At 36.2% G+C, this 25,140-nt stretch overlaps 1 protein-coding gene across 1 annotated transcript in view; it reads left to right on the top strand.

Annotated features, from left to right (window-relative positions):
• Positions 1-25,140, top strand: part of lrrk2 (leucine-rich repeat kinase 2) — a 160,452-nt gene that overhangs the window by 112,464 nt on the left and 22,848 nt on the right. Inside the window, exons 31-43 of the mRNA XM_043713611.2 lie at positions 157-375; positions 1,459-1,660; positions 2,703-2,791; positions 4,219-4,406; positions 5,218-5,372; positions 7,755-7,907; positions 8,323-8,514; positions 12,004-12,150; positions 13,025-13,137; positions 16,457-16,647; positions 18,351-18,511; positions 21,585-21,755; positions 23,472-23,572. Coding sequence (XP_043569546.1) covers positions 157-375; positions 1,459-1,660; positions 2,703-2,791; positions 4,219-4,406; positions 5,218-5,372; positions 7,755-7,907; positions 8,323-8,514; positions 12,004-12,150; positions 13,025-13,137; positions 16,457-16,647; positions 18,351-18,511; positions 21,585-21,755; positions 23,472-23,572 — 2,082 coding nt within the window. The remainder of the gene's footprint in view (positions 1-156; positions 376-1,458; positions 1,661-2,702; positions 2,792-4,218; positions 4,407-5,217; positions 5,373-7,754; positions 7,908-8,322; positions 8,515-12,003; positions 12,151-13,024; positions 13,138-16,456; positions 16,648-18,350; positions 18,512-21,584; positions 21,756-23,471; positions 23,573-25,140) is intronic.

The following is a 25,140-nucleotide window of genomic DNA, read 5'->3' as shown; positions in this document are numbered from 1 at the left end:
GTGTTAACTCATATTGTATTCTTGTACAATATGCACTTTGAATGTTACCTGTGCGCATACAGTCGGTTTCAGGTATATGATGTCTTTTTTTTGTGTTTCTTAATTAAGATAGTTGATTTCTAATATGTTTAAAAGTTTTTTTGTTTCTATTAATAGGCCTGTGCCTCATCCTGTCCTGTAATTCTTGTCGGTACGCACGTTGATATGACTAATGAAAAACACCAAAAAAATTGCATATCCAAAATTAAGATGGAATTCCTTCAGAACCATGATTTTCCTCCCATCCGTGATTACCATTTTGTGGTGGCCACAGAAGAGTCTGACTCTGTTTTAAAACTGCGTAGAGCCATTATTACTGAAATACAGAGTTTCAAGGTGCTCAAAAGAAGTGTTATAAAGACTGGAGTTGTGTGTATGTGTAAGGATACTAACCAGAGTCTCAAACTTCAATGTTTTAATTGGGTCTAGTTCCATAATTAATGTCACTTATTTTCATCAATCATTACACAGCCATTCAGCAATGATATTATTTGATTACTATAAAATTTGTGTTTCAATAAACTTCCTGCAGACACATTTCCTTTGTAGTCCATCTAAAACAAATGTACAAAATGCCAGATGATGACTGCAGAGGGCATTATTTTATCATGTAGCCCAATTCTCCATACTGTTTCAGTTTTCTTCTGCGTGCGTTCATTCATTTATCATTATGAAAAATCTTCAGATTTGGAATTTCCCTTAAATTTACTTGTTAAAGTAAAAAATTTGCATTTCTGTGCATTCATTGTGGAACAGTGGATCCCTGCGCATAATTAGACAGAAGTAAATTAACTTACAAGACAACTTGCAGTAAATTATTCATTGCCAGAATGAAGCTCATGTGGTTTATAATCACCTGTTGGTTCAAGGACCTTATATTTATCATCATGGCCACAACAGGCTACATACTCAGATTACCTTCAAATGAAGAGAAAGTAATTGTATAGAGTATCTGAAGATCAGGGAAGAAACTCTGAGAAGAGGTCATATTTCATTTCATAAATTATTTTTCATAGACTACTATTATTACAGTCTAAGCAGACCTCTGAGGTTAAGGATTAGAACCCAGCTCAGTTTAAACTGATGATGAAGTCATTGCGACAAATCTGTGGGATCAACTATGAGTGAATTATATGCATCATCTTTACTCCTATACAAGCAGCATTTTTTCATGATGAAATCTTTTTAAGATTATCAATTAGAAATAAAACAACAATGAAAGTTTAAGCAAATCGTAGAATTAATAGGTCTTTGCTAGCAGCTAAATTTAAATTAAATTGCTTCTGCATGCTAACTTGCCAATTTTTATGGCTTTGTTACTGTCTGTTCTAATTATTTTATAGCCTGCTTTCTTGTTGCATGAGTGGTCTGCTTTGACATGACAAAATGAGGTTCATATTTTCAAACAATATTTTTCAGATCAGAGACCAGCCAGTAATAGGTCAGCTCATACCTCATAGTTATATGGAATTGGAAAAGAGGATTATACAGGAACGAAAGAATGTTTTATCAGAATTTCCAGTAATTCATCAACAGCGATTGCTGGAAATAGTTCAAGAGAATCATTTGCAACTGGATGAAAATGAACTGCCCCACGCTGTTCACTTCCTCAATGAATCTGGTACTTTAATATTTAAGTGTCTGTAACAGCAACTAAGTGATCTGTTCCAAATAGTTACTCTGCCTAATTAGTCTTGCCTATGTGAGAGGGGAGGTGTTTGTTTCTATTCAAAAAGGGACAAAGCCAGTTTATTCTAGTAGATGCTGCAGAATAAATGAATATCTGTTTGCAGATTTGATTGATTTTTAATGAACTGTGTTTAAAATGGTATTTTCATTTCAGTTTTTTTGTCACTTTCTCTTTTTAGACTTCTCCTTAATGCAGTTAATCAAGTAGTCATCACCCACCTCTTTCTTTAAGTAGTTTAAGATAACTACTTAAGATAAAAGAGTATGTGAAAACAAGAAGGATGGTTTTCTGATTTTAACTGCTGACAGGAGTCTGCTGAGAAATGTCACTTAGGCTCCTAATCTCTAGAATTCTCATCTAACTTCTACTTTGCTTTCTCCTTTAACTGTCCTCCTGAAAGCCCATCTCTTTTAGATTTTGCTCATTTCCACCAGTAAATCTATCTGTGGCGTGGTGTCCATTACTTTTCTTTGGATATCTATGATGTGCTATAGAACAGTTTTCTTTGTCATAGTAATCGCAATTCTAAAGTAACAAATGGTACAACCAGAGGGAAAAAAAATGCAGGTGTATTCTTAAATGACATTTTAAAATGGTCAGAGAATTCAGCTGAATGTATTACTTTCACTTTTGCCATTCATGCCTATTGGAGAATCAAGATGCTATATCACTATCATAGACTTAACAGAAGGGAAAAGAAGGTCAATTAGGGAATCCGGTTCTCTCTAAGTGGAATATATATGTTTACTTAAACCTATTTAAGTTGAAAAGGTTACTGCTGCTTATGCAGTTGCATGCAATTCAGTACCCTTGTGGAAGTGATGCAAATTATCAAGAGCTTTAGAAATCAACAACAAAAGTGCTTTGCAACAAATTGCAACTCAGAATTCAAATGTTTACCTTCCATTATGATTCAGCATTGTAAGCAAGTTTTAACCAATTGCACTATTTTGAAGGTGTTTTCTCTCTACAGGTGTGCTACTGCACTTCCATGACCCAGCTCTTCACCTGCGGGATCTTTATTTTATAATTCCACAATGGCTGTGTAAGATGATGGCACAGGTACAACTATTAGATGAGTTCACCTTATGTTGTACAATCAATTATATTTGAAATATCGTTCAGACTGTGAAATTCCTTTGCTACTTAAATCGAAGCACTTGTTATAAAGTAATGCAGCAATATTTACAGAATATAATTTCATCGTCTTGCATTTTAAGAAAACTTTAGCACAGTTTTGTTTTGTATCAGCTTTCACAAATAATACGATCCGTGGAATTCAATGCAGAGAAGGTATTTGTGTTAATTTTTGTAGTTTTGCATGTAACTGTTGCTATCAACAAAGTATGAATGTATAGGGAATATGTTGAAGGTTATAATCATGATTGGGTTTAACAAAAAAGATCATACTTGATACTTCTGTTATGGTAAATGTTTCCCCTTATGGATAATCTAGAAGTTAGAGGAAAATTTCAGAATGAACAGTTTCCCATTTAAGAGATGAAGAAGAATTTCTTCTGTGAGGATCACTAATCTTAGAATTTGCTCTGTTCTTAATATTCATTTCTTTCGAAACAAGTTTCTTTGATTATCTCACATTCCCAACCAAAGCGATATAAAGAAAAATCTTCTACTTTTTTAACAAATTTCCAGTTCTGTGCTATTTGGTAGTGACAGTGCAAATATATGCAAAAATGCACTTGTAGCATTTTTAGTATTAGAATTAGGTTTTATTGGTACATGTACTCAAGTACAGGAGTACAGTGAAAGGTTTACAATGTTGCCTATCATGTTGTCATCTTAGGTACAAAGTACTTACGTACAAATCTTAGATACAAGAAGAGGAATAAAGAAGAAGAAAAATTGTGTTACCTTACAGTGATTTATTGTATAAATTAGAAGTAAGACATACTTAAAAAGATAAACATTACAGTCAGATAAACACATTACAGATAAACATTACATTGCAGTAGATCAGCGCAGGGGCTTCCACATATGGTCTGACCGGCCTCGCAAGCCGTTGACCGCCTGCGCTGGACCCCAGTCCAACAACCATCCCTGCTGCACTACAACGCTCCATACTTCTAGCTTGCTCCGGCTCTCAGCCACTCCGCACTGCTCCGTGCCTCCAGACCACTTTGTTCTGGCTCTTAGCTGCTCCAAGGTAAGTTCTCTTTTATTAAAAAACACTTTAAAGTCTTAGGAAAAAAAAGAGAGGCAGAGAAAGGAAGGAAAAAAGGAAAAGGTTTGGATACCTGAATTTCATTTTGATCTATTGTGTGGGGTCGTATAGCTCTCATATAGTTAATGAAATGTGGTACAAGCTAGAATGAACATGACTGGGACATATTGGCACACTTCGTCATGATCCTGACCTAATTAAATCAATTATTAAATTGAAAATTGGATTGAAAATTAGATTGATTTCATGTAGAATTGCTCCAAAATATTACAAATATCAATGAATGCATTTTGTTTTTGAAATTTAGATTGTGACTGTAAAAGCAGCAACTTGTCCAAAGCATCCTTGTGGAATTATTTATCGATCAGATGTCGAGAACTTTCTCTCACAGAAAAACAGTTTCCCTCAGAAGTACATATCCCAATACATAAAGCTTCTGGAAAAGTTCCAAATTGTTTTGCCTTTAGGAGAGGAACAACTACTTGTTCCAAGCAGGTATCTCTTGATAAAAAACACATTAATCATGTGCAGAGTTCATGAATAAAAATATGTATATCAAAGAATATTAAGTAAACAAAAGAGGAGGAATAAGACATAGTTTTCCATAGTGGTTGTGTGGTTCTTCATCGATTTGTAGGAATAAAAATAAATATAACTAGAAAGTTTAAAAAGCAGCTTTATGTTGCATGTACACTGCACTTGCATTTTATTACAAATAGTCTTGAAGTTTTAATGTGCTTTTTGTAGTCTGGCATAATGGTAATGCCAGTGTATAAGTAATCCAGAGGTCCAGGCTCTGGCACCAATATTTCAAATCCCAACATAAACAGCAGGTGGTTTTAAATTCAGTTGGTAAATCTTGAACACGCCTTTAGTCTCAGCAATAGTGACCATGAAACTACCATTCATTGTCCTAAAAGAAATCCAGTTTACTGAGGTCCTTTTGGGAAGGAAATCTGCCATCCTTATTTATTCTCGTCTACATGTGAGTCCAAATCCGTAGAGATGTGATTGATTCTTAAATGTAATCTGAAATGGCAAGCAAACCATTCAGTTCAATGCGAATTAGACATGGGCAACCAAACATCCCCTTGATATTTATAATCAGAGGAATTAAATTATGCTTCTCCCTTTATGGTTTTCTACATTTAAAAGATTTGGCCAATTTCAAAACCAAATTTTGAATGTTAACTATAATGTTAATCAACTGCTTTATCAATTGCTTTATTTTTTAATATGACTTTCAATACATTTATTTTATAAGATGTACAGCATTTATCATGCCTCTTCGTTTTATTTTTCTTAGTTTACCTGATCAGAGACCTGTAATTGAACTCCCACATTGTGAAAACTCCGAATTGATAGTAAGGCTTTATGTAATGCCATATTTTCCAATGGGATTCTGGTCCAGACTCATCAACAGGCTACTGGAGGTTTCTTCTTACATGCTTGGCAGACAAGGTCAGGCTTGCCTTTTGTTGATTCTGATCATTTGACAATCTGTTTTAAAGATGGTAAATATGGTGTGTTCATATTCTGTTGAATAACTGGCAGAAATATAGGAGCAGGAACAGGTGCTTCAACCATTATGCCATTTCATTATGCCATTTCAATGCCATTTTCCTATGCTATCTCCATTCCTCCTCATCTCAGTCTTAAATTGCTTGCCTGAGACTGTCTCTAGTTCTAAATCTGCTCCAAGGGGAAACATCCTTCCTGTGTCTTCCCTGCCTAGTGCTTCAAGAATTTTATAACTCAATACAATCACCTATAATTCTTCTGAATGCTGGAGAATATGGATCCCGTCTCCTGAATCTCTTCTCAAATGCTAACCATCCCAATCCACTGTCCCCCAGCCAAAGCCAGATTTTGGCAATCATCAATGACCACCATCCTGGAGTTGCAGGACTGACTGTAGCCCATTTCGTGGACTATAATTACACAAACCACTGACCCTGACCTCCCCAAGCAGCTGACTGACTGTGCCTGAATCTCTGGAGTAAGACTGGACACTGCCCTTGACAGACTGTGTTGGAATCCCCCGAACTCAATTAGGACTGCTCCCGTTAGATTTTGAATCATGACCATTAGGTTGAAATGCATGCAGTGTGTTTGCACTTGTGTAATTGTCACATTTGCAATGTATGGTGCAAAACAGCAACATGCCTATCCCTTGACTGATCACACCTAGCAGTCGTGACAAGCTGCCTGGCTCTGTGTCTGCGCTAAAACAAGAGATGACAGATATACAATGAGGGTCTAAGTTATGAATGAGAAGACAATGTGTAAAAAGGCAAGGCAAGATGCAGAGGGCATCCAAGTAAGTACAAAGTGATCAAGTTCTAAGAAAACAAGCTAAGAGCCCTAAGATGCAGCCTGTTTCATTGCATAAGAGTGTCTGCTCCTTTAAGCAAAGTGGCCTGGCAGCAGCATTGCAATGCAAGGTATCTGTGCAAACCAAGATGTAATATTAAATGTTGAACATATTATAAAGCAGTCAGGATATGCTATGATGTTGTGAGGTTCATAGGTGTCTGATGGCAACCCCTGTGGATGAAAGATGAAGGTGGTTGCTGCCCATTGAGTATGTCCTGAAATGTTGGGGAATGCCATGACTTGTTGCCATCTATTTTCTCTCCACTGCCTGTTGAAATAGCAAGATATATATCATAGAGCTGAGAAAAGTTAATAATGAGATGTAAATACATGCAAATCAATATCGTGCTGCTCAATAGCAAGGCTCATGGCTCACCATTAATAACTTGAGTGAAAAATTGAATATTGAGAATCTAATTTTTTTGATCTCTTCATATTTTACCAACTGACCTGCCATTGCCCATTTTGCTTGGGGGCTGGGAAGATTCTGCCTCATTCCTTTGCTGAATTCTAAAATCTCTCATTCCTCAAACTTGTCACATTTTTTGGGCAATTTTATAAGCCTCACCCTTCGATGTGATGCCATTGTTAACTTCATTTAATAGCCATGGTTGACTCATTTTTTTTAATTACAGGAGAGGTAGACATTTAAATTTTGGTAATGATAAGGCTTCAATTATTAACTGGAGTAGTCCAGTTGCAGCCACTGTGGCAATTAATATCATAATTTCAGGATATTGTTGAGCCTTTTAAGGAATGGTGATACATTGTTAGGATGTTAAGATGTGATGATGTTCCCACAGTCATCTCTTGATCTAGGCAATGCAAGTTGCTGGAAAATGTGCTTTCGATGTATGTTTGGTGAGTGACTGCAGTGTATCCTTTAGATGGCATGTACTTGCAGCCATTGTATACTGGTGGTGAATAATATAAGGTTTTGAGTACAATGCCAGTCGTAAGAATTACTGTGCTCTGTATGAAATGAAGAATTGAACAGTGATAACCTCTCATGTTTGGTGCTCATGATTACAGAAGTCTACTGCTTCTTTTAGCATTGCCCGTGCAACTAATTTATTGAAACATTTATAATACATCCCCCACACTGTAACATTTCCTTCCTTTACTGAATATTTCATTATATGGTTTGATCCATCATGTTGAGAATATTGATTTTTTTGAAAAATATTTTCAACTTGATAACCACATTATTAAAATAACTAAAACATCAAGAATGCAATTCCCAATACTCTGAAATTACAACATTCCTGGATTAAATTATATTGTTAATTCAACATGATCTTTGCTAATAAAGAAATAAAGACATAGCAATAAATTACTAACTGAACAAATAAAATGTAAAAGTTAGAAAGCATTGTTACATTGATGTGAATGAAAAATCCATAATTAATGAATGGTATATTGTTTATTTGTCTTTGCTTAAGCACATGGCTAACTATGTCATTTCAGATAGAGAGAAACGTTTACGGCCTAATAGGACATATTGGAGACAAGGAATCTATCTGATTTGGTCACCAGAAGCCTACTGCCTGGTAGACTCAGCTGTATTGGATGATAAGCCAGAGAGTGTTGTCAAAATAACTGTTCCATGCTGCAGGAAAGGTAAACTGCTGCTTTCCATCTTTTGTTGAGCGGCATTTCGGGGGTACATCTTTAGCAAACCTTTATCCAATTCTATTTGTGTTATAGGACATCATTATTTATAAGTAGCATCTAGTTTTTCACAGATGTTCTGAGAGCAGTAGCAATTGAAAGTTAAATAAAATGGAGTCCGCTTAGGCTGCTTCCATGACTTAAAATGCTTTGCTACACTTTATGAAGATTCTGACCTTCTACTTAATGTCCCCATTACCTTGCTCGTAAGCTTCAAGTACAAAATAAAGAGCTACAAACAAATATCAGACACAAAGCACAATGCTTTGAAGCTTCTTAGAAGTCATGTTTAAAACTCAACAAATTACTGCTTTCCTCCTGTGATCACAAAATTGTTCCTTTTTCTGTTTCATAAAATGAGCAGGGTTCATTTTAATGGGCCAGATTGTAGATCACATTGATTCTTTGCTGGAAGAGTGGTTTCCAGGCCTCCTGGAGACAGATATAATTGGGGAAGGAGGCACTCTTCTGAAGAAATATGCTTTGTATAGCTTTGAAGATGACCAAGAATGCCAGCAGATTCTACTGGACGACTTACTAGACATAGCTAAAGAAGGTATTAATTTCTGTGTGATTTATTAAGTACTAATAATTAGCATTAATACTGGGATCTCAATGAAATATAATCCATCATATTTGAATTGTGAAAAACATATATAATTTAAATGTAGATCACTCCATTCTGAATATTTTCAATTTTACAATAGCTGCTGTTCACAATGACGGAAGCAATTTGAAATTATAAATGATGTTAAATATGCAAGAATCATTTTGCATAGCATTAAAGTGTACTGGCTAAAATGCAAGTCCTGGGCCTCTTCCACTGCCAAATCCTAGCCACCCAGCACCTGGAGGATGAAGTCTCATCTTCCACCTTGAGACCCACCAACCACACAGCATTAATGTTGATTTCACCAGTTTCCTCATCTCTCCCCACCCCCCAATCCCAGATACAGCCCTCATGAACTGTCCCTCCTGTCCATCTTCCTTCCCACCTATCTGCTCCACCCTTTTCTCTGACCTGTTACCATCACTCCCCCCCACCTCCATCAACCTATCGCCTTCTAAGCCCCCCTCTTCCACCTCTCTTCCTATTTATGTCTCAGCCCCCTTTCTGTCCCACCCTCCACATCCCGATGAATGGCTCATGCCCAAAATGTCGACTTTCCTTCTCCTTGGAGGCTGCCTGACCTGCTGTGCTTTACCAGCACCACACCTTTTGACTATATTGTAAGATCACAAGCAGTAAGATCTTCAGGAATGATACTTTCAACAATGACAGCTTGTGTAACTGTTCATTTGCATGAAGTCAATAAAAGCACTGGTATTGGTTGATGTGCACTGATGTCTTGGTAAAAATCAAACTTTTTTTAAAAGGGCTGACAATCAGAAGTTTCTAGAAGAAAATTAATTAAGCCATCTATTTGACTGTCTTACTGATAATGTGCGCTTTCCAAGTGATTCAGTTAATCATTGACCCCAAAGTCTGAACATGTTAAGAAGAGGTCAAAATTGCTTGGAAGATAAGAATCTAAATGGGTTGGAGAACATGTAGAACTGTGCTGAGAGTCATTAAGGCTATTAGTGAACCAAATTAAGCACGAGAATTTACTTCAACAGGGATAGTGAATCTGTAGTGAAGTTAAGTTACACTTCATTTAGACCTAGCCATTAGTTGGATTTTAGTTAAAGTACTGAGACAATACACCCCAAGAATGTATAGCAGGCTGGGCCTCATTAATCAAGTCAAAAGAAGGATTTGTAACCTAATGGTAGTCTTTAAAAATTTGAAGGTTTAATAAAGTGAGACACAAACTATGTGGTGAAGAGTAGAATTCCAGGCCATCGGTACAATTTTAAAACAGTGCCCAACTTTTCTGAATTGACCTAAAGAGGAGATATGCTTCCCATGTGTCAAGATCATTCAGGATCTTACACACTTGAATCAAGTCACCCTTCGCTTTCCTAAACTTCAGCGGAAGTGAGTCTAATCTCATAATTCTTGTACAACGATTAGCTCATTCCAAATATCAAAACTGCTCTGAACCACCTGCAGTGCATTTATAATTTCCTTGAAATAAGGAGACCAACACTGCACACAGCTTTGGGATGTGGTCTCACCAATGCCTTGTATATTTGAAGCATAACATCCAGTCTTTTATGTCCATTTTCCATGTAATAAGGGGTAGCATTCTATTAACCTTCTTGATTACATGCTGCACCTGCATGCTAAACTTTTGTGACATGCTCCACAGCACTATTCCATGTGCCAAAGTCAGTTTGCACATCCACCCTGCTGTAGCTGCTCTCTTCCAAAATGCTGAGAGAACTCCACCTATTGGCTGATTACAGAGGCTGATACTTGTACTCCTTCCTTCTGGGTCCCCTTACTTACCTTACTCACAGTCATACTCTCCTGTCCATGATCCCTGACCAAACAAACAGATCTTACCCTTACTGCCTCCTGGTACAACGGATGCAGGTAAATTTACACCTCCCAAATGCCGAGCAGTGACTGTAGATCGGCTTCTAGGAAACTGCTCGGAATTCGAACAATTACTGCAAACGTGTTTGTCCCAGATCATGATGTTATTCAGGAGCTCCCATATGCTGAAGTTGTGACACATCACCTGAACTGCCATCTTTAAAGTTATTATTCACTTACTAATGTTAACTTTTATACATATATTGTTAACTTTACTACCATTTTGCCCATTAAAATTGAACTATCAGAAAATTCTTACTAAAGACTCAACAAACAGCTAGCTCCTTTCTTTGCTATAGAGCAAGAACCAGTTCTAATCAGCTCCAATACAGCTAGCTCTCTCTGATTGCTTGTCTCAGGATCCTTAGCTTGCCTGCTCTTCTTTGCCCCAGTAATGTTTGACAATTTTACCTCCCCACCCCACATTGAGCTGATGTTATCAACATGGAATGATATCTCTTCCAAGTTTCCTAATAGGTTTATCAAACTGATCGCTTCCTCTCTCATAAAGTCATTATTGGATGGTGAGGGAGGAATGATTTCATTTTAATTGCTTGATTCTTCTTTCCTAGTTCATAGTAGCCTTCTTTGGGAAAAATCATTTCCTTCATGACCAGTGTCAACTTCACTGATCTGGAATTTCAGCGATATAGCGATATTCCTCCTGACATTCTCCCTCATCCTTTTATGAAAATTCCTGATTCTAATAATTCCTCCACAATACACCATAGCGTAACTTAATTTCATTGATTCCTTATTTATCTCAAAGTCGTATCCTCTGCCTTAAGTATTTCAGCCAATTCTTTTATCACCTCAAACTGGTCATCTTATAAGCATCCTGCTCATTTTACTCATAAGCAGGACGCCAGATCTCCCATGTTGAGTGTTAAAGGTATGTCTGGAGCATGCCCCAAGAATTGGCTCCATACCTGTTGAAGCTATTATACAGGGCAAACTAACTACATGCAAAACAACCAAAGCGCTTTACGGATGTCACTGAATGGTGTACAACCAACAGACTTAAGCTGTCTTACTGCATCATATTCAATTGTGAAAGGTACTGAACAGCAGGCATTTCACAGGAGGAGAAGGTTATATGAGCATTCTTTTCTTTCACTTTGGTAAAGCTTATGAAGAGTGGGAGAAAAGGCAGATACATTTGCTATAGGTACTCGGGCAAGTGATTTTACTCTCCCCTTTCTACCTGTGCACAGCTATTTTGACAAACTGCATTGTGACAGTAGGAAATATTTGAAGACAACATCCTGAGTCTTAATAGTATTCCAGTTGTATATCATTTGGATCTCAAATTGATTATTGGCACTCAAGTGCCTTAGATAAAATTGCAGCATTTTACTTTAGGCTGTGTGTTAAATATGGATTATTTGAATTGAAAACAAATGGCTGAGATTTGTTTGTGAGCGTATTTCTGAACACCTCATTCAAATATCTGTACTCTATGGTATCTTTGCAAGTAATAGTGGAAAAAAATGGCATTACTTAAGGCAACAATAGGGTATATGTTACTATATTTAGATATTTTCTCTGTTTCTTCTAAAGGGGATTTTTTAACTTGTCCTACTGATAGAAGCAACAAGGTTTCTATTTCACGAGTGGCTCCAGACCTTGTGCTAGTTGATCTACCCAGGCATATTATGCTGGATGTTAACCACCTTGAGCTAGAACAAACGCGTGATGTTTTGCTGGGTAAAATCTAATTCTAATTATTTTATAGTTTTATTCTTTCTGCTTAAAATTGCTATATCATGTAAATGGTGAAAGGTTTGTTTATACATTGAGAAGGTATACTAATTTATATTTGTACATACAAACACATGAATAAGGAGTAGAGGTAGGTCATTTGGCCCCTCAAGCCCACTGTAACAATCGAAAAGATGCTAGCTGTTCTGATTGTGGGCTTAGCCCCAAACCCCTGCTATAGACTAACAAAGGAATCACTCTAGTTTTTCCTGAAAGATATTAAATAATAATATAAAATATTAAATGACTCTGCCTCCATTGCTCTCTGGGAAATTGAGTTCCAAAGATTTGCAATGCTCTCTGCAAAAAATTTGCCTCATCCCTGTCTTAAATGGTAAGCCCCTTTTTTTAAACCAGTGTTTGCTAGTTGTAGTCTCTCCCTTGAGGAGAAATATCCTCTTAGGATCTTGTAGGCCTTAACACAGTTATTCTTAATCTTCTAAACTCCCATGGATGTAGCCTGTTCTACACCTCACTTTAGAAAACATCAGCCAATAATTTTTGATCTGACGTATATTAATAATAAGATTTGTTGAAAATGTTTGCACTGCTGTTAACCAGAACCTGTTGCACTGGGAATAATTCAAACAGGCTGATCTGACACTTAAGTTGACACTTTGACAAATAAGTTATTCAGATAGTGAGAGATTTTAATTTTATTAAGACACTAATTCTGAATTTGATCATCTTCTCAACCACATATCTAATTCGGCTTTTTAAGGAATTAATTATTAAAGCTTATCAAAATATTGGTGAAAAATTTGCATACATAATTTTCTTTGTGAAATGTGAACTTCAGTTTACTTGTTTTCTTTTAAAGGTGATGGAGGTTTTGCATCTGTCTATCGGGCAACTTATAAATGTGAAGAAGTGGCTGTTAAGATTTTTAACAAGCATGTGTCACAAATGCATCTACATCGTCTTCTGCGACAAGTATGTGATAAAAATTGCATTTCATAGTGCACTTTTGTGCTTCATAGAAATACTTTCACTGTAAATTTTTAGCAAAAATTAAACTTGCTGACCACTTGACTGATTTTGTTTTTTGCTTCTATGAAGGTACCCCAATTCAGCTCTCCTTCACTGCAGTGTAAGCCATGAATATTCATATAATACCGAACTGGCATCAATATTTCTATATCTTGATGTCTCCAAATTGTCAGTGTCATTTCCATAGAGTTCCTTATGGAAATTTAAGATAAAAATTACTCCAAAAATTAAATAATTCAGAGCATTGTATTTAGATATTTACAGATAAGCATATAAGAACTAATATTGACCATAAATAATCATACAGCCAATGGTAAGCCTATGGTGTTTTACCCTACAAAACCTATGTTAACAACAAAATATTCAACTGATGAGAACTCATGAAATTCTAAGATTCCACTCCAGTCCTATTATATCTTTGTTACTTATTGCTTCTTTCATGGCCCATCTATGACTTTCACATCTCGATTGATCAGATTCTTCAAATGAAGTGACATAAAGATCATAACTGACTTTAACATTCCTATTCACATTTTATTTTCCATCAAGTCATACCTATAAGTTACCTATCAGTGTGACTTTTTGCATAAGACTGCTTACTGATCAATTTTGGAGACACCTGGTCTACTGCCAGTTATCATCTCTCTCTTGTGACTTCAACTTGAATGACAACTTATGCATTGATGTTCTATCTACATATCACCTGCTCAAGATCTGTTCATATTTCTGTCCATTTCAAAAAGAAAATTAAAATACTCATAATAATTGGGATTTCATTGTTAGAGTCAGAGGTCTACAGCACATGAAAAGGCCCATTGGCCCATTCAACGGTTATGGAGATAAGGCAGGAACAGGATACTGATTAAGGATGATCAGCCATGATCATATTGAATGGTGGTGCAGGCTCGAAGAGCAGAATGGCCTACTCCTGCACCTATTGTCTATTGAATCTACGGCAGTCAAAAACAGCCACTTAGCTATCCTAATCCCATTTCCAGTACTTGTGCACTGGCAATGCCAATGCTTACATCTAAATACTTCTTAAATGTTATGAGGATTTCTGTCTCACCCTTACCGGCGGTGAGTTCCAGATTGCCATCAACCTCTGAGTGGGAAAATAAAACTATCGTCTGATCCCCTCTAAACCTCCTGTCCTTTAAATATATGCCCCCGGGGACTGATCCCTCTACCAAGATGTAAATTTCCTTTCTGTCTACACTATCTATGCGCTACATAATTTTATACATCTCAATCACTTCCCCACCTCAATTACCTCTCCTCCAAAGAAAACACCCGTCAATCCAACCTTTCTTCATAACTGAAACTCTCTAGCCTAGTCCTTTAAATCTCCTCTGCACCCTTCCCTGTGCTATCATATACCTCCTATAATGTGGATTCCAGAACTGCACACTAGCTGTGGCCTAAACAACCTTTCAGTGTAGCCTCCATGCTCTTTATCTCCAAGCCTTCGCAAATAAAGCTTTCTTGACCACTATATCTACCTCATCTGTTACGTTAAGTAACCAAGATCTCTGACCCTTGGTACTTGCCAGAGTCCTGCTATTCATCATGTATTCCCTTGCCTTTTTTGCCTGCCCAAGTGCCTATCCTCACACTTATCCAGATTGAATTCCATTTGTGACTGATCAGCCCATCTGACCAGTGCATCTATATCCTCTTGTAATCTTGGCTGACCCCTTCACACTTTACGACCTCACCAGTTTTCATATCATCCACCAACTTACTGATCAACACTCCTTCATTCAAGTGTGAATTGTTTATATGTAACACAATTAGCATGAGCCCCAAAACACATTGATGCCTGCGTAACTCCATTGGACACAAGCTTCCGGTCACACAAACAGCCCTAATCCACCGCTTTCTGTTTTGTGCTACTCAGCCAATTCTGAATCCAATTAGATAAATATCCTTGGATTAAATGGCTGTTACCTTCGCTGTAGGTTTCCCTTGCAGCACCTTATCAAAAGCCTTTCTGAAGTCCAATTAATTAACATCAGATGCATTATCCTCATCCATACACCTGGTCACCTGTTTTGAAAAATTCAATCAAGCTGGTCAGACGTCACATTAACAAAACCATTATGACTTCTTAATTAATCTCTGCCTCTCAAGTACAAATTAATTGTAACCCTCAGAATTGCTTTCTATATTTGCCTCACTGCTGAGGTTAGACTGATTTGACCTGTAGTTTCCGAATTTAGCCCTTGATCTGTTCTTGAATAACAGTATCATGTTGGCTGTCTTCCAGTCCTCTGGCACTTATCCTGTGGCCAGAGAAGAGTTGAAAATTATTGTCACACCCCTGCTATTTCCTCCATGAGCCTGGGATTTCATCCAACCCTGGGGACTTATCTAATTTTAAGCCTGGCAGATCACTCAGAACCTCCTCCTCTGTCTTGCTAATTTCTTTAAGCATATCACAGTCATTCATTCTAATTTCTGTACCGCATTGTCTTCCTCACTAGTAAATTAATGCAAAGAGAAATTAAGAGTCACGTTTGATTAATCTTTTACTAGTAGTCTGTTTTTTGATTGGAGGCATTAAAGACTGGCAGTAATCATTATTTCATCAGGATTGTACATCTAGCTCCATCAACTATGTCACACACCTGTTTACCAATTGTTTTTGCATGCCGCATGATCCAGAGCTATTATGGTAATAACGATATCTTAAAGTGTTCACCTTTCAATGTGTAATCATCATCTGGATTTAAAAATAATCCTCAAGTACTGATTATTCATAATTTTATTCAAATTACTTGAATTGTAATTTGTAATTTTATACTGTTTCATTGAAATAGTCACAGCCCATAGAGAATATCAGTGCCTTGAATTTAAAAATCTGTTCATACTTGGAAGCAATCTTCACAAGCTATTGATGTGACTGAACATGTCTGAAACCTACTCTTCATTGCATCTTCATTACACATTCTGCTTGTTAGTAGTGTCACATGTTACATTTGTATTCCAAGATCATCTTACAAACGTACTAAGACAGAAACCTTTCCTGTGCTGGCACGCCATCTTATTAATGGATTTTGAGAATGCATTAGTTCATGGCACATTTTAAATTCAATGAAGTGAGTTTGAGTGGAAAGCTGAGATAAAGAATACTTCTTTTAAAAAAAACCTTAGATTTTGAGTGAAATTAATATTTAATTGTCAATTCCACCCAAATTTGAAACTACCTCATTATTCTTGCCTGGAGAAAATTAATAAACTTCAATTCTATTATATTTAGGAACTTGCAATTCTTAGTTATTTGCATCATCCCAGTTTGGTCTCTCTCTTGGCGGCTGACTTTCGACCCCAGATGTTGGTAATGGAATTGGCACCCAAAGGTTCTCTGGACATCCTGTTTAATAATGAGAAAGACCACCTTACTCAAACACTTCAACACCGGATTGCTTTACATGTAGCTGATGGCTTAAGGTAGCTATAATTCAATACATGGCAGCTTGTTGTAATTAGCACCAGACTTTCGAGGATAAATTCAAGCTATTAATTATAATATTGGATCTTATTTTTAAGTTTGTCAGTAAGAAACTTAAATAGGAATCTTACCTGTAATGAACCATGATTGTTAACTGCAGCCATTATTCTTAATATAAACGAGAAATCTGAGAGAAAGTAAATTTTTAGCAAGTTTTAACTTAATTTTGGAAAGGTAAGAAAAAAGATGATTTCTTCTTTGGCATTGTTTAAAGAAAAAAATGTTGGTGTGTTTTACAACAAAAAAGCTCAACTGTAGAATAAATGCTAGCAGAAGAACAGTATATGTAATAGACTGATATTTTATTTCATAATTATTTATGATATTGCTCACATTGAATGGTCTATCTGGCCCAGGAGGTAGATCTGTTTTGCCTCCTCTCTGCTTTCAGAAGCTCTCTTAAAGTCTTGATTTTTGATTCTACTCTCAACTAACCACTTCTTTTCCTGCTGCTGCAAATCAATAGATTTTTCTTTAATTTGGAAAGCACTTTTTGATATCCCTCTGGAAGTGAATAGTGGTGTAGAAATGCAACTTGTAGAAGTATGAAGCACAAATGAAATAGTGTGTTATTGAATGTCTTTACCAAGTCATTTCTATCAGTGTTACTTATACTCATGTTGACTACTTCATGTCACTTCATTTAAAATAAAGTTGACTTCTAGAAAGCTGATACCTTTTGGTTTTTTTGTAACATTTCTGTCTATAATGTAAAATAGTAAATGGCACACAGTAAGCAAATACTAGATGGAGTCATAGAGATGTACAGCACTGAAACAGATCCTTCAATTCAATTTGTCCATGCCAGCCAGATATCCCAACCTAATCTAGTCCCATTGGCCCATTTCCATCTAAACCCTTCCTATTCATATACCCATCCAGATGCCTTTTAAATGTTGCAATTGTACCACCCTCCACCACTTCCTCTGGCAGCTCATTCCATACACCTACTACTCTCTATGTGAAAAAGTTGTCCCTTTGGTCCCTTTTATATCTTTCCCCTCTCAACCTAAACTATTGTTCTCACTCTAGTTCTGTACTCCCCCACCCCAGGGAAAAGACTTTGTCTATTTATCCTATCCATGTCCCTCATGATTTTATATATCTCTAAGGGGTTTCCTGTCAGCCTCTGACTTTCCAGGGAAAACAATCCCAGCCTAATCAGCCTCTCCCTATAGCTCAAATCCTCCAACCCTGGCAACATCATTGTAAATCTTTTCCAAACCCTTTCAAGATGTCCAGAGTTGCATGTGATATTCCAAGGACTAAAATAGCTTACTTTTGTTTCTTGGTAGATTTACAATAATTACACCCAGACAATTAATCCTAAAGATAATGTCATCTTGTACAGAAACATTTTACTGCTGAAAACTTTATATTGTTACAGGTTTTACAGAGTTACATGTCAGCATTAATTCCCTGAAGCTTTATAATACGATAATTAATCGTTTGAAGTGACTTCTGCATTTTTGCTTAATATTAGGCCAGATTCAGGTGATGAATAGAAATCATAGGTTTCTCATAAGTATTTACTGGATATATATCAATCAATTAGATTATTGCTTTCTCACTCCCAAGTATAAATTCTGTAAAATGCTTATACTTGCCCTTGACTGTTAACATGTTATATCTTTTTTGACAGATATCTGCATTCATCAATGATAATTTATAGGGATTTGAAGCCTCACAATGTATTGCTGTTCAGTTTCAATCCTAACTCTGCTATAATTGCCAAAATTGCTGATTATGGAATTGCTCAGTATTGCAGCAGAATGGGAATCAAGAGCTCTGAAGGCACACCAGGTAGAAATTTACAAGTTTGAACAAATAGGATCCTCTGAACCATGTTTTATTAGAAAATTTTAATTTAGTCTTGATGTCTTTGTGTTCATAAATGTAGCTTATTTATCATTGGGCCAAAACTCTATCCATAACTGGAGCTCACTGCTGTTTAGATTATTTGGTAACAATCTGTAAAATAAACTTCTGAACAGGGTAGGCAAAGACCAGAAAGTAAGTTATATGGTCGCATCTTAATATGTTATGATGTTCAATTGATATATACCCACCACAATCCTGCCCCACATTGTTACTCCCATACAGCTATACAAACTCCTGAGAAGGATGAAAATAAAAACAACTTTAGTCAGATGATGAAAATTTCTGCTAAATTCCTCTCTGAAGCTTGATCAATTCATCGTGGCTTCTTGAAATTTTCCTGATCAAATCCAACTTACTTTCTATATTCAGAGATGTTTTCCACTCCTGGGATACTTGGAATTCTTCTTTGAACATGTACTGTGAATCTGCATTCGTTGCAATTGTTGGCGATTTATTTGAGAGGTTCATGACTGCAAGGAAAAAAGCATTTCCTCTTACCTAACCTAGTGCTGTGTATTCTAAATTTAAAGTGTAGGCCCAGTCTTTCTCCTACCTAATCTATCTAACTCTATTAACTTACTCATGTATACTAAATCTAATACTGTATTTTTCTTTAAAGCCGAAGTCCTCAATGTCTGTGTTCTTCCAAAATGAGAAAAAGCAGTTCTGTTTATCTGATCTGGCAACCTAAGGGCTTTAAAACTGAATATGAATCAGATGGTTCTCTTCTGAAATGTTCCTTGCTCCCTTTATTTTGCGTCATGTCATAATTAAGAAAGTTATGACGTGACTTAAAGGACAAGATTGTGGGTAGAGTATTTCGCGTCATCAATTGCTTTACCTATTCAATAAATCCAATATCTTGTATGAAATCAAGGTTTTGGGAAGATTATATATTGTTTTATTTTGCCTCTGCCCTTCACTTCTAGGATTGTGATCATCAAATCAAAATATATTAGTGAAAGAATTAAAGAACAACTTGCATTTAAAACCAAACATCAGAATATTCTTCTAATTTTAGACATCTTATCATGATCAAGTACTGCTAGATAATATTAGATAGCAAATTTGTTTGTTTACCCTGCCCTATTTCTCTCTGCCCTTTTTGTTTCAAAACAAATTGCTCTTATCCCTGCAGAGAGACTACTTTTGCTTCTACAACCCATTGTCGATTAGTTCTAACTTCGGTGCCAGGTTTGAATTATGACATTCTGCATGGAACAGATTGTATTGGAATTGGCAAATACATCTCACATCAAACTGTTTGTATAATGTACCACATATACTCAAGTAATAGTTGATCTCATGTAAAAGTCGACCCCTTTCTTTGGCCAAATAACCTGGAATTTTCCATATATCTTGTGTAAAAGTCAACCCTAGTTCTTCACAGATAACAGATCAACATTTATGAGTCAGTGTGACAGCCGTCACGTCCCGCTCTCACTTTCCAGTCTGTCATTTGTTCTGCATCTGGTCTTCCAGTCTGCTGGCTGGTAAGTTCTGCTCCGGATTTTCAGAATGACCATAATTCGTTTGTTTTCTTTATTCATTTAGCGATCAGCTGGCCTTCTGCTAATGATGCAGTATGAATTTTGACAGGCATGAATTTCAGCCCCTCAAAAGGAATTTAACTTTAAAATGTAGTCAAAAAAATCGACTATTACTCAAATATACGTGGTATTTAAAAACAATATTGAGTAAGTGAAAAATCACTGTTGCAGTGTTTCACAATCCGTAGCAACACCGAAATATTAAAAAGGAGCAAGTAGCTTTCTGGAAAGTGCATTATGTCGGGATTTTGAAAGTTGGAATGGCAATAAAACACTGGAGTGAATTCAATGGCCCAAACTGACTTCAGTTGATTAATTTGTGCACCAATGATTTTAGCGGAATGGAATTAAACATTATCATAAAGATGTATTATATTTATTTTGGGAATTTGAAATTTAAAATAGAAGTAAAATAGATATGTGCTTTCAGTTCTGTGAGGGTAAATGCATTTTTCTTTAGGAGATCAGAAAGTTGTTTGGAACAAACAAAATTTTCAAAACAAGTTGATTCAGTCCAGTAATCGGGAGAATATCTGTGAAGTTAAGGAAGAGGCTGAATACGCTGGGGCTGTTTTCCCTGGAGTTGAGGGGTAACCTCAAATCATGAGGGGCCTGGATAGGGTAAATAGATAGGGTCTGTTCCCCTGGGTGGGGGAGTGCAGAACTAAAGGGCATAGGTTTATGGTGAGAGGGGCAAGTCTTAAAGGGACCTAAGGGGCAGCTTTTTCATGCAGAGGGTGGTCTGTGTATGGAAAGTGCTGCCAGAGGAAGTGGCAGAGATTGGGACAACTATAACATTTTAAAAGTCCAGGATGGATATATGAATAGGAAGGGTTGAGAGGAATATGGGCCAAGTGCTGGAAAATGAGACTGGATTAATTTAGGAAATCTGGTCGGCCATGGCCAAGTTGGACCAAAGGGTCTGTTTCCGTGCTTTTAGGATCATCTCTATGACTCTAATTGATGAGGTGTTTGTTAAGTTGAATTTTTGTGACATATCAGAAAACAGACCAAAGGCCATGAGTGTTTTTGAGATCCGTTTAGAAATATCAGATTTAAGAATAAAAGAATAATAGAACAATTTTACACTAGCAGAAGGACACTTTATTAGGAATACGTATCTGTAAAGGATATTGCTGTGTAGCTTTGAAGAGTTTGTTTGCTGTTTTATGTTAAAATCTTTATAAACTGTCTTCAAAGCTTTTTTTTATTTTGAGGGATAAACTTATATTTTTAACTAAAAAATTAGTGACAGCATGTGAATTTGTTCAGTGACTAACAAATGGTAATCAACTGCAAAAGCAAAACCTATAATAATGAAGCTAGGTTTTAAAGCCATGGGATCTGACTTTGTCCACTATTACAGTCAGCTAGAATCCTAATATTTTTATGTTAGTTTGATTAAGTGTTTCTGAATTTACATAATTATTATTTTTGTTTGCTAGGATTTCGAGCACCAGAGGTTGCTCAAGGAAATGTCATTTATAATCATCAGGCTGATGTTTATTCATTTGGATTGCTTTTATATGATCTGATTACTAATGGTGAAAGAATCTCTTATGGAATGAAGTTTCCAAATGACTTTGATGAGATGGCGATTCAGGGGAAATTGCCAGGTAAAATTTTTAAATTGGTGAATGACAAAATAATTTTTATTTAAATTTTGTATAAAAAACATAATAATTTCTTTTTCATCCCAGTACATTTTTTTTAGAAAACGTTGGTTAGATTACATTAAGCATTCCTCTAAAGACCAGTATTATTGCACAACATGACGTGTGATTTATGACTAATTTCATTTTATCTTCCTCTTAGGCGAAGCTGTAGCTTAGAATTGTGTCTGATGATAAAGATGTGGTTCCTAACATCAGGACAATTACCAAGAACACATTATCACTTTTGATGAAATTATGATCTTTTGATTGCTAAGGCATAACCTTCTAGAATTGGGAAAAGAAAGAAATTGAAGTAACACACAATACACAAATATCAAAATGGGCTTGATTCTGCAAACTTGATACTGAGTTTAGTCCCAATGAAAATCTTCTGACACTTGGAAAACTACATAGGTTTTAAACAAAAAATTATTGACCTGAAAAATTAACATTCTTTCTCTCTGCACATGCACTGTCTGACTTAATATTTCCAGCACTTACTATTTGTATTTTTGATTTCCAACATCTTCAGTATTTTGCCTTTATAGAAAGTCCTAATTTTATCCTTGCCTGAATTAACAGTATTTAACTTTAATGCCATTACAAGTAGCTGATGATGGAGCAGTGCTCTAAAAGCTAGTGCTCCCAAATAAACCTGTTGGATTATAACCTGGTGTTGTGTGATTTTTAACTTTGGCCATTCCCGTACAACACTGGCTCCTCCATGTCATACTTAAATAGTAACAGCATATCCATTTCTATGGCCTGCCTGCTAACAAGACCTTTACCCTCATGTTTCCACTCCTGCATGCAATGCTAAATTCTCTGTCCTTTCTCCCACTCCTATTCTACCTTCTTCTCACTTCTAACATCCCTGGTATCTGTTGCTACCACTGAAGATTCTTCCTGTTCAAGTTGGCATTCCATTTTCTACCTAGTTTTTGCCCCAATTTTTACCCCAGCCCTCTTGTCACACCCAGCCAGCTCCTGTTCCTGTCGTCTGTTCTGATTTTTAACATCTCCGGTGTCCATTGCCATGACCAGGTACTTTCTGCTCTGCTGACTCCCATTCTGAACTCATTTTGAAGTCTTAAGCGCTATCTAGTGGCAGAAAATAGTCAGTGCAAGTAGTCCTGGGCTTCTGCCACTGGATGAAAATTGACCAATTAAAATCTCCTCAGCTGAGTGTAATTTTAAAATTTGCAGTGATTATTTCTTTGTTTTTTTTTCTATATTTTAAGATGGATTTTATTTTACGGGTTATTTTGTTTATGAATCTAGGCATTTCGGAATGTACACCATTTTAACTTGATAATTTCTTAAAACTATTTTCTGATGTCAAAGGTCCTGAAGTACTTAACATTACAGAGTTTCGTTTATATTTTGAATTACTTTACAACTTATTGATGGTAGAAATACATAGCATGTGGGGTACTGTATTTACAACGTTTTTTTTGTTCTGAACAAGAAATGTCTGAAGGAACCTAACTCTACTTTTAGCCTTGATTGCTATGAGAACCTAAAATTCACTTAGTAATTTCACTTGCAGTCACAATTTTCAGGAACGCAACGATTTTAAATGAGGAGTTCTGTTCATATTTTATGTCCTCTGTAAGATGTAGACTTTTGAAAGCGTCATTTACCTGAATGTAACGCGCAATGTTTGTTTCTTTTTAGATCCAGTCAAAGAATTTGATTGTGATCCATGGCCCGCTGTCCAAAGTTTAATTGATGATTGTTTGAAGCAAAACCCTGAGGACAGGCCACCAGCTTCTCAGGTAAGAATTTACAAAAATAGTAAATTAACATGTAAACCAAAATAATCTACAAATGATAATGTGTGTCCATCTGCAAATGGAGTTCGAATGAAATTTAATCCATTCGGATACATTCATGTAATATGTAGTTTATAAAATTAATCGAAAAGTCTTTGATCTTGAGGATATTATCTATACAGTGTATAGCTGCCAGTACTTTCGCTGGGGCAGTTTTTTTTATCTTTAGCGTGTTCTGCAGTGCGGAAGCCCACTCTTGGCCACATCCATAAATGGTGAGGAAACATGCACAAGTACACCTGGATTCTGCATTGAGTAAATTTGATGTGCCAAATTGATTTTGCCTCACTTTTTTTTGTGTGTTCTTAAATTCCAGAATTAAGCAGTGATCCAATTAGAGACAATTAATGAGGAACTAATCTGGCGAGGAAACAGTTCAGTTATTTTAAGAATAAATATCAAAGTGTCAGACTGTCTAAGGATAAACTAACACATTTTCACAGTCACTGCTGCCAAATCTGTAGATGTTATTCAATTATATCTCCATTTGGAATTACATTTTATTTTGTTTTGGTTTCCAATATTACATAGCTATGTTATTTGTATTTAATGAGTTATTTGATAAAACTAAACATGTGTGAAGGAATCGATGGTTATGGCAAACTTCTCTGACCAATAATCACAATAGTGTCAATCTTACTCAATGAAGTTTAATGCATTCTCCCATTGTGAGTGTGGTGATATTTAATCAGATGAGAGGGTGGCAGTTGGAGACTTCACAAGAAGGGGGAACAGGGGCTGTTGTCAGCTATCCAGCCAGTAGGAGAGACCCTGTCACCCATGAGTCTTAAACACATATTATTACAATGTTTGTTCAAATGTCCCTTTATCTACTCCAGATGGTTCTTGCAAAAGTGATGGGCAGAGAGAAATTGTCTTATAGAATCATTTTGTTGAGATGTTTCAGTACAAAAGAAAATGAAAGTTTTCTGTTGCTTGGTTTTAATGAGAAAGGCTGAGGTCACCTATCTATTATTGCCAAAGTAGAGGAATAATGGATTATTTAGACAGCTGTTTAAAAATAAATCAATTATGAAGAAATTGAATAACCATGATTTTAGGGTAACAGGATATGCTAATTAATTTATTTGTATTCTACATTGCATTTTCACCCTAAACCAGTTGATTCATTGGGCAACTAACAGGCTTTACAAATCTATCTCATATTTTTGTTTTGATAGTGGTGATTTCAAATTGGCATGATTCCCAAATACGCTTCTGTTTCCTGCAGTAAATCAGTTGAATTGAGCTTTTTAAATTGTTTTTACTGAGTGAGTCTGGTTTACATTAGAACCAGTTCTGAAACCTTCATTTATCTCATTGCATGGTTTTTTGGTCTAAAAAGAATTCTTGCAAAATAGCAACTGAATCATTATTTTACTTCCTCATGTAATCAGGCCTTTCTGTTATATCAGCCATGAGAACATGTTTTCTGTCTGCCCTGAAAACAGTTGATGTTTTCTGTAAATACCAACTAGACAGAATTGAAACGCTAACATCATGAGTTCCAG

Source organism: Chiloscyllium plagiosum, unplaced genomic scaffold, assembly GCF_037043375.1.
Source record: "Chiloscyllium plagiosum isolate Xiang-an unplaced genomic scaffold, Cpla_swu_hap1 HiC_scaffold_23, whole genome shotgun sequence".
NCBI lineage: Eukaryota > Metazoa > Chordata > Chondrichthyes > Orectolobiformes > Hemiscylliidae > Chiloscyllium > Chiloscyllium plagiosum.
Note: the sequence above shows the minus strand (reverse complement) of the source record. Positions and strands in the feature narration are given on the sequence as shown.